This window comes from Montipora capricornis, chromosome 7 (genome assembly GCF_036669925.1).
Source record: "Montipora capricornis isolate CH-2021 chromosome 7, ASM3666992v2, whole genome shotgun sequence".
In the NCBI taxonomy this organism is placed as follows: Eukaryota; Metazoa; Cnidaria; class Anthozoa; order Scleractinia; family Acroporidae; genus Montipora; species Montipora capricornis.
The window spans coordinates 15,541,737-15,551,736 of NC_090889.1; the positions used below are offsets into that span (position 1 = coordinate 15,541,737).

General features: G+C 38.9%; 4 protein-coding genes across 15 annotated transcripts in view; 1 reads left to right on the top strand and 3 right to left on the bottom strand.

Moving 5' to 3' along the window:
• LOC138058290 (uncharacterized) overlaps positions 1–983 on the top strand; it is a 3,624-nt gene extending 2,641 nt beyond the window's left edge. Inside the window, exons 6-8 of one of the 2 annotated variants that reach the window (XM_068904216.1) lie at positions 1–61; positions 430–588; positions 889–983. The exon at positions 1–61 is cut by the window's left edge and continues 88 nt beyond it. In XM_068904216.1, coding sequence (XP_068760317.1) covers positions 1–61; positions 430–588; positions 889–965 — 297 coding nt within the window. In that variant the 3' untranslated portion in view covers positions 966–983. Of the gene's footprint in view, positions 62–429; positions 589–888 lie in introns of those variants that run through there. The other variant, XM_068904217.1, reaches the window with a different exon arrangement.
• Positions 1–10,000, bottom strand: part of LOC138058286 (uncharacterized) — a 187,620-nt gene that overhangs the window by 49,679 nt on the left and 127,941 nt on the right. The gene's annotated exons all lie outside the window — the stretch shown is intronic.
• On the bottom strand, positions 1,387–2,259 carry LOC138058306 (P2X purinoceptor 7-like). The gene is made up of 2 exons (XM_068904244.1): positions 2,063–2,259; positions 1,387–1,804 (listed from the first exon to the last, which is right to left on the bottom strand). The coding sequence occupies exons 1-2, from the start codon at positions 2,257–2,259 to the stop codon at positions 1,387–1,389; spliced, it is 615 nt and encodes a 204-aa protein (XP_068760345.1).
• Positions 2,955–10,000, bottom strand: part of LOC138058288 (angiopoietin-1 receptor-like) — an 80,073-nt gene continuing 73,027 nt past the window's right edge. For 2 of the 3 annotated variants that reach the window (XR_011133843.1, XR_011133844.1), the window contains 6 exons: positions 8,331–8,453; positions 6,404–6,474; positions 5,939–5,979; positions 5,593–5,689; positions 4,626–4,876; positions 2,955–3,976 (listed from right to left, as the gene is read on the bottom strand). Coding sequence is in view for 1 of the 3 variants with exons in the window: in XM_068904215.1 (XP_068760316.1) it covers positions 4,786–4,876; positions 5,593–5,689; positions 5,939–5,979; positions 6,404–6,474; positions 8,331–8,453 (423 nt within the window). In the remaining 2 variants the exon portion in view is untranslated. Of the gene's footprint in view, positions 4,877–5,592; positions 5,690–5,938; positions 5,980–6,403; positions 6,475–8,330; positions 8,454–10,000 lie in introns of all 3 variants that reach the window. The other variant, XM_068904215.1, reaches the window with a different exon arrangement.

Below are 10,000 nucleotides of genomic sequence, written 5' to 3' on the forward strand. Positions count from 1 at the left end.
TTCCCCAAGTACAAGAAGGGGGAACATACAATAAAGAAGATTTTAGTTCAATGCACATATAGTAAGTACTGATAAAATATGCAAGGAAAGATTTCATGTGGGCTAATTTCAGAGATAACTAACAATTACAACTGCCTATATGCTCTCTCATGTCTTTAAATCTTTCTCCCGCAGTGAAAATATACCTTGTATGACTTTCATATGTTCACTTGCACATTAAAAAAAAACTAGATACATAACACACCAAAAACTTTTGATAATTAAATTATTATCGATTAGCATTAAAATTAACATGAACTCTCAGAATGATCAGCCCCTACGAAATAGGCTACCCAAATCTGGAACTTTTTTTCTACGTTAATGACCCACTTGTTTCTTGTCAAGCCACAAGAAAAATTATAATTCTTCTAATAACGATGTTCTCTCTAGGATATGTTGCTGATCTGAAAGCGAGTGTTGCACGGATTCTTGAGGGAATTGACACCTGTGTCTTAGAAAGAGCTGCTGCACCTCAATCACTGTCATCGGATTTTGAGCGGCCAGATAAGCAGGCTGCTATAAATGCCTTCAAATCAAGGTTTAAGAACAGTTAAGTTACCCAAAAATATGTAGCAGGAAAAGGCTTGTTCCATTGTTTTGAAAATGATGTAAATCAATCTATTGGCTCCTTGCTCTTTATAAGAAAGACCAACAAGGCTAATGGCTTCACTAGCAATATTTGTTACCCTTTTCAGTCCCAACTACAGTACAATACTACAAGAATTTTCCCTATCTCATTGCCAGTTTAACTTGTTTCAATTTTAAAGCATGTAATAGAATAGCTTTAACTTTATGAATCTCATTATTGTTGAAATTGCCTTAATATGGTACATTTGTAATTTATTGCAGTGAAGGAGAACCTGTTGGGGGTAACTACTTGGTGTAGGCACTCACATTATGGTCCAGGTAGTTATACTCAAATTTAAACTACAGAACAGTACTATAAATTTATACAGTTACCCTAACATAAAAATGACAGCTGACCACAAGCAAACAGCAGTGAAACTAACTGCAAGCAAAATTGGCACTCATGTAATGGCCTGGATAGTCACCAAATAAGTTAGGTGAAGCCTACACCAAGTAGTCGATCAACACCCCCAGGAGTAAAACCACTACACAAAGTGGATTTGTACACTTCAAGTACACTTGAAATTAGTTACGTAAAAATTATTACTAATAATTTTCATCCTACCATTGAAGACATTTGTTAACGTATCATCTGTAAGTTGAATACCAATAATCTTGAATAAGTTAGAATATGTTACGATTATCTTTAAGGTAGAACAAAAATCATCTATGAGAAGAAATGTTCGAATTAAACACAAAGTCTTCGGTCAATTTATTTGTCTACTCGTCGGGAAATCGAAATCCCTCAAACACAATATCATCTTCCATTCCTGGGGGTGGAAAGTGTGCCCGAATGCAACAAACTGCGCATGAAGGGAGAACCACTCTTATTTGCTTCCCCAACAGTCCCCAGCACCACCTTGACAGCTGCCTGTAGGCTATGTGCCTCTTCTGTTTGTGATCTGGACCCTCATATGCATCGGTATACTGCTGTTTATATTGATACCATGCCGTTTGAAGAACCCAGCGATTCAAGCAAACAGCACTAAACCCTGGATGTTGCGTAATGCACACCGGGGGCTCGCCAAGTCCTTCAGCCTCGACCGCTTCGTTGTTTTTTGCCACCACACAGTCAATTTCAGAACAACATACGCATTCAACCACTCTAGTTAGTCGCTGGCAATTCCCACAAGCACACCTAAGTGGACATTCTGATGTAAGGTGTCGTAAGGTTTCAACGTAAGACGTTGTTATAAGCTAATTTTCCAATAACACTTCTCGCATGCCAAATTTATCGATTATAAAACTGCCAGCTTATTGCGCACTCCAAATGCAGAAAGAAAGGAAAAGTCTACGTGACAAGGAAACTTTATTACTATCTTTTATTCTCTTCAATTTCAAGATTATAAAAGTTTACAATAAAACAAGCTTACTCGCGAGACGATTTGAAGCTTACCAGTCTGTGTTTTGTAAGCGCTGGAATGTCTCCTCCTCGCTGGACTCATTCGAATCTGTACCTTCGCTGGCTTCGCTGTCATAAGGCTCAAAGAGGTAAGGTTGGGTGCCTGCACAGTCGGCTAAAGCAATTTCGTCGGCACTTTCACAAGAAGAAGACACCGACGAAGAAAAACTGCGCGAATCGTCCGAATCCATAGCTCACTTGTTTTCAGTTTGAGCCGTAAAGCAAAACACACGAGTTCTCACTTCTACGTCATTGATCACGTGTTCACTTTTAAGAGAGTTTCACTTCCGGTCTTCGAAAAGGGGAAAAAGGGGCTTTCGAGCACGGTTTTTTCTCTTTGAACCTTCGATTCTCCTCAGTTTTCGTCATTTTTCAGATATAATGGAGCAAATACTACCTTTTAAGAAAAACTTCATCTGAGGCATAGAGTATCCCTTTAAGAACTTTAGAAAAGGCGTATTTTAGCTATTTTGACCTTATGTGCCTTAAAAGTAAGCAAACTAGCTGTCCTTCGATACAAGGGAAAACCAGCAAAAGGCACAGGTAATTCCCTATTGCACGCCATTAACTGCTTTGCGATACAAGCATTCTTCAAGAACAGTGTTCCAAAACCAATTTCCGACGTGCAATGGGAAAAATACATGCCTTTTACTTGCTCGACTGTCGGACAAATGACTTTAGAACTCGAGTTTTACAAGAAAAGGATCATTTCGAGGGTCAAGAAATGTTATAGAAGAATTTATCTTGGTCGTGTGATACTCCGCGCTCAGTCGCTCGCTATTCATTAAGCTAAGTTATAGCTCAAAGAATAAACAAACAAACAAAATCAAAAAACAATCGATCGTCAATAAAGAAGATGTCTAGAGCAAGGCCACATCCACCAAAATTTCGTTAATAAAATATTTAATAAGGTCTTTTACAAATTAGTAATTTAGAATCACTTGGCTCTCAGACACGCCTTGAAATCGAGACTTACGTGAGCTGTTAAGCTAGTAACTTAATTCAGAAGTGGTTGACACAAATGGTTTCATCCTTCATGGAAGGTCTTCAAGAAATAGTTCTGTATAACAAACTTCAGAGTCTTCGGTGGATTAGCCCTTTTCGGGGTTATCAGCGGTTTGCCGCATAAACGAGGCTAAGGGGTCATTTTGTATTGAATTGACCATTAAGCCTCTCTTGCATGTAGTTTTTAAAAAAAGAAAATGTGCCTTCAGGCTCATAAGGACCATTGTTTCCAGAAATGCTCCTAAATAGATGCACGAGGATTTCAGTAACAGTCACAAAGTGTCCCCCAAATTCTGCCTCTCAAGCAAGGATAAACACTTGCTTTTACCCTAAGCTAAAAATAATGCCAACCTTTATCCTTACCTAATTGTTGAAAGTAGAGCAAAGGCTTAGACTCAAAGAGGCACTTCGTGTTGGATGTCAAAAATTGGGTGTGCATCTTATTAGCTGCATCTCTGGACACAGGTGGAAAATTAGAGATTTATGGAAATAATACTTAATCAACATCCTCTCGTTAACCTACCCGCTGCAAATAAGACGACAACTTAATATCAACAGAAGCAGCTTTTTAACCCAACTAAGTATAAGGGACGTAATACCTTACTTTGTACAATAAACACAGTGCAATATCAAAATGATTACATTGAAACGGCAATTAAAGGAATGACAGAAGTACATAACCAAATTTACTCACGTTGTCGCCAAAGTGCGACAAAAAACCTTCTAAAACGCGTGCATCACGTGCAGCATTCCTCATTTAGCCAATAATATCCTTGTTTCGTTGCCATCGTCCTTGATTACATTTCCAAATATCTATCTATATATAGAACGGCTACTACGAGATTTTACATGGATGCCGAACATTCAGAGGCTCCCATTCCTGTTGGCCATCATTTAGAGTACCTGTATTTTGAGGCACAAAGAAAATCCAATGAACTCATGGATTACGACACGCTAGAGAGATCGACGCTTCTGGTAATGACTAATGTATTGTAGCTGTAATCATGTACTCTTATTGCACTAGATACATGGCGCACGTTTAAAACAAATATCTTTCATGCAACGAAAAATGAAATGGAGAGTAGAACAGTCGTATGCAGGAGCCCATGAGTAGGAACTAGCCTCTCTCATACACGCCCTTATGAGTTAACCTTTGCTTTTATCTTAGTTCCTCGGCTCTGCACGCACTGTTTAAAAGGGCCAATCAGAGTAAAGTCATTGTCTAACGAAGACAAATAAAGCACTAAAACTGTATTTAAATCGTACAAATTGATGTAAGTTTATGTAAATGCGAGTCTCCTGCTCAAGGGTTCGTTGTAAAAATAGAAAGATACCCGCAAAGGTTGACTCGAAGATCTACTGCATATAGAGGCTCCTGCTAATGGGCTCCTGTCGTATGCTAAAACCCATACCCCACCCTCCCCCTTAACGGACACACGACTTTGATCCTTCCCTTGTCCCTACAAACATCCCATCCCCATCCCCCCGAAACCACACATACTGACACACACATACACATCAATGGTTCCCTGTACTTTGTAAGGCAAAGTACCTTGATTAAATGAAGTATACCAATGGCCTTTTAATCCCCGAATGTGTTTGCGCAAAACGCTGGCATGCAAGCAAGACGTGCTACACAATACGGAAGTAATTGAGCAGTAAAGTCAAAACTTTGGTGAAGGCAACAATGAACTTTAGAGGTCACAAGGACACTAGACCATGGCTTCCAGTCGTTCTACTAGTTTTTCAAAGGATGGTCGGAGTTTGGGATTCGGGTTCCAACAGTCTCTCATAACTTGGTACCTACATGTAAATAAAAAAATAATAATAATTAATGTTGCATGTGATAAACAAATGAAGCAGGGACAACACTGAGTACGGCTTCAATATTGGCTATACAATTTGATATCTTTCGCTTTGATATGAATTCCCGAATTTAGGACCGTAATTGCGTTCGGCGTTAGGAGAATTTTTGGCAAGGGACATTTTTTTCGTAATAACCTCTCAGACAATTTAAACAATCCTAGTTTTTGAACAATTTAGTTTTTGTGACATCACCACCACTTTACTCCAAACTTTCCATTTTTAGCCACATTCGACAAAAGTACTATGCCTCATATATTAATACTTTTCGAAAGACGTATATAAATGTATCGTCTCCATGGCATCTCGGCTCGTCTAGTTATTTCAACCTCCAAAGTTCTCCCAATGACGCACTTCATATGATTACTCCCAGTAAAGTAGCTAAGTTTTTTTTTTTTTTTTTAATGGTTTGAGCCCAGGAGTCATGCAATTAAGTAGAGTAAGATTGCCGGGTGAGTGTAGTCGTGAGAAGGACTGTTTGAGATGGCATTGACCGACGTTTCGACAACCTAAGCGGAAGTCATCTTCAGAGTCAATTGACTCTGAATCTAACTGCTTAACGGTTTTGGATTATTCCAGATCCTCCCGCGCCCGTTCCGTTGGACAAAGGTAACGGAGGCTCTGGGAACGAGATTGTTGATTAATAGTGTCCTTACATAGCATCTGAACATCCACTGGGCTTCTCCAGCCGGTACCCTTTCTTCAGTTCGGTCATAATTTCCTGCGTCGTCATGCCTGCATATGGTTTGAGTCCTGGTTAAGAGAATTACGGCGAGAAAGTGTCAGTAGGCGGTAATAATTTATGCTAGTGCTCGTTAACGATATAACGAGCGCTCTGATTGGCTAATTTTACGGTATCATTCCACCATAATATCAACGTACAGTTGACAAATTATGTTCGGTCAATACGGCAAAGCAGGGGGGTGGATTATTTAGTGCAAACTACCAAACAAACAAATTCAAAGAGTATGAGCAAAAACGAATGACGAAGAAATGACATACCTCCAGACTCTATTTCCCAAAGAAGAACTCCATAGGACCAACTGCGTAACAGAAATTTAAACCATGCATGCGAAATTAAAAGCAAAGTTTAAAAAAATAAAGAAAGAAAATAGAACTCGCACTTCAATCTTACGATCAAAACTACTTTCTTATAACGCGATGAATTTTTTTGCTGTCGTTGATATTAAATCTTGTACTAAAAGATAAGACCAAACACCCAGACCATCGTCTCCGAATCTCGCTCAATCTCGGCCTTGTTTTTTCTTTTAGCGGCCGCTAACTATCAAGCTTAGCTAGGTGCAGCTCTTTATTTAACCACAACACACGTGCGTAATTTAAATGCTAGTGTGTTGTGCGTTGTTAGGCGTGCGTGTGCTATGCATATTTTAAAATAATTTATGCAATAATCATGAACTAATTAGGTTTGTGAAAAAAAGTGAGGCATTTCTTTTTCTCGTAACTTACATGTCTGATTCCACAGTGAACACATAAGTTTCCAATGATTCAATAGCCATCCATTTAACTGGAAGTTTTCCCTGGAAAAAATAAAAATAAAAAAACACCCCAAATATGTAAATTTCACCTGTTAAATTTAGAAAAAGGTAAAGTCGGTAGTTCCTTCAGCTACGAGGCTGGTATCAATGGAAGCCGACGGTGCGCCCTTTGCACCCCTCATGCTGTCAGTGCTTCATTTTAAGTGTGTTTAAAGCTGTAGCTACACGGATCAGAGGAAAAGTCGAAACAGGCGTTGAAGTCGAACCGGAGACTTCTTGCATCGAAAGCCGCGCAGTGACCAACTGAGTTACGCCTGCTCCTATATAAAGAATACTCTGACCCAAGAAGCGGACGCACCCATAGCACCTTGCCCTTCCCAGAGGAGCTATACTCATCGAAACAAATGTAACAGTTATAGAATAGCAAGATAATTTGGTACTGACATGCATGATTCCAATGGAGTCTTCTAGTACGAAACTATTAACACTTAGTAATACGTAACAGTTATCCAAATAGTCGTGTTTGATAGACAAAAAAAAAAACTTCACAAGCTCTGGCAAGTCTAGGAAAAAGTAAACACCATATAATATAGGAAACGAATTCACGCTCCAAATACATGAAAGATATTAAGGGCGTTTTCCATTTACCAAGAAATTCCGGAAATTCCGGTTGGGATGTAAATGGAACACACGTTTTTGGTTCGTACCACTGGAAAATTCGCGGAATAAACGAACTTCTGAAAACGTAGTCCTGTTTTCCCGTTGGAAAGTTTCCGATGAAAATGTGCGTTCCATTTACAACTTTCGAAAGGTCTTACCACTTCCAAGCTATTCACGGCCACATTTTTAAATTTTGGCGCGTAAAATCGCAATCACTGGGCGGCGAACGGACCTGAGTTAAATGGAACACGTTTTTCACCCGATGGAAATGTCCACCGAAATTTCCGGAATTTTTTTGTAAGTGGAAAACCCCCTAAGCAACATCATCAACCGGGAACTCGGAAAAATCCGAGCCCCAGATGGGATTTGAACCCACGACCCTCCGTGATCTAGTACGGATGCCCTAACTACTGAAGCTACTGGAGACTCTGTGGTGAGGAAGGGTGAAATATGGGTATCGACTACGACTGCATCACGCAGTCACATAGTCTAATTTTAACCATCACGCTCATCTTTTAACCATCTCGTTCATCTTTTAACCATCACACTCATCTTTTCTTTTCTCCTTTTATGATGTTTACACGAGTAACGGAAATCAATTGCCCACCTCACCCTATTGGCTTTCTTCCCGCAACTAATCGAAAGTTACTAAGACGACGTTTCAAACGACATGCAATGATACTTTATTTAGGTAACAAATGCCATTTCCGCGTGTTCATTATTCATGGTACTGATCTAGATTCCAATGCGCAAAGACGGCGGCCTCTATGAAAACACACATCGTCAAGAACTGTTTTCACGTTAAGTTAGGAGTAACTGCTGAACAGCAATAGGCTGCCACTATGTTAGCATTCAACGGCGTTCTTTGAAAAACTAGTCAAAATGCAAAAGGTGATGTTCTCTTGCCTATAACTGAGTGGCAGAGATAATTCAGCAGTTAAGCTGTACGCTATAAGTTGTTTTCGAATAAGACAAACTTTTTTTTACCCTAAGAATCACTAAAAATAAAGGCAAAGGGTCGTAATGAAGCATGCTTCGAAAGGTTGTTCACTGAAAGTGGTTCTTTCGGTTATTCTGGGATTAATGTGAATAACCTATTTGTCGTTATATTCACCGAGTTTAGCAACAAGCCTCAATTTATCAATTCGGGCTTGATGGCTTGCTTGCAGTTAATTATTTTGCCACCTAATTCCTCACTGTATGGTTTGCTGCAACCGCGCAAAGACATTTTAAAATACCTGGGTTTCCTTTTTATACATCAAGCTCTCATATACGTCACGTGCCATCCCATAATCTGCCACCTTTGCGACGTAGTTTTCACCAAGTAACACGTTTCGGGCTGCAAGATCACGGTGAATGCACTGGGAAGTGTAAAAAATTAATAAATAAATACTCACTTAAGGTGAAAATGAACCTTTTCGACCATGCAACGCTGTCGTATGGTAGTGATGTAATGGGTTACCACAGCAACAGGAGAGCCATCTAAGAACCCATTTTATTGTGTTTTTAAATGCCATACTGTAACTTATCTTTATTACTATAAAGTGATTGGAAGGTTAAGTTGAAACTCTTTGCAAAACAAAAAATAATAATAACAATTATATTAAACTAAATAAATCTAACAACAACAATGATAACAACAATAACAATAACAATAACAATAACAACAAAATTATATTGCTGCGGACTCAGATTTACCTTCGCAATTGGTTTATCTGAATCCGCTTTAGAACTTTTTTTTTAGTTTCTTCAACGTTGCAGTGAGAGCTTCATGCAACCAGCTAATGTCTTTCCGGCAATTAAAAATGAGGCCGGTCACCATTCACGTCTCTGGGCAAACTGTCAAGTCAGCCCAATTAAGTCCATTGTTATTGAAACAATCGAAAGCACTGATGCACGAAAAGGAAAACATGTTATAGAAGTGTAATTACTCATTGAAATTACTTTTGCAATCATTTCCTTTGTGTTACGAACCTCCTGAAAGCGAATAGATAACTTGTGCGTTATGACAGAATAAAAGGTTTGACCCGTACAATAAATTCAAGGCCAAAATTAAATTTGATATTTTCTGTGTAAACCCTCAGTGTCTTCAACCAAACTTGCGTCTTAGTCATTTAGTGTATTTACTTTAATACTCTCAGTGATTAATGAACAACATCTGGTTCAGTAAGAAATTGCAAAATTTACAACCGCTAGCGCCAAGGCTTGGCCATGCGCAAAACCGTGAAAATGCCCCTTTAAAACAAAAAAAAGCTCCCAAAAACTTGTAATTCGTTATAATATGCAACAAATAAATTCCATGTTGCCGTGAGCCTGGGCCCTGTTGTTCAAAAGCCGATTAATGCTAATCCCAGATTAAAAATTAAGCAAGGAGTTTATTTCTCTATTCCCAAATGCTGTTCAACGCTGATATTCGGCAAAACCTTACATTAGAAGAAGTCAATCCTGAACATTAAAAATAAGCAAAAGAAACTTTCACCAATAAGTTGAAAACATGAAACAAAAGTGAACGCTAATCCTGGATTAAGTTAACTCGCTTTCGAACAACCGGGCCCAGTTCATTTAGGGAGCTTTAGCAACGACAACGGCGACGTCAACGAGAACGTCACAAATTTGCATATTTAGTGGCCAAAGAAAACAGCTTTGCATGCTCTGCACGTGCGTTTTTTATCTTTGTCTATTTCTTGGCCGTCGTCAGCAAAACAACAACGTCGAATGACCAAATTTGAAGTTTTATGAAGTACGTCAGCATTTGAAGATAATTTTTCATTTTCTCCCCTAAATAAAGCGCCTCTTATAACGTTTTCATTCCTGAGGGACTGCCATACCTTTCTTACATTGAAAAACTTGGAATAGTCGTGAAGTGAAAACAATAATGAGAATTTATGTTTTGTGATGACGTTCTCGT

Excerpts from the sequence above, each read along its gene's own strand:
- LOC138058306 (XM_068904244.1), bottom strand. The coding sequence starts at position 2,259 with ATGGATTCGGACGATTCGCGCAGTTTTTCTTCGTCGGTGTCTTCTTCT. Across the intron at positions 1,805-2,062 it reads CGCTTACAAAACACAGACTG|GTGTGCTTGTGGGAATTGCC; the intron begins GTAAGCTTCAAA and ends ATGTCCACTTAG.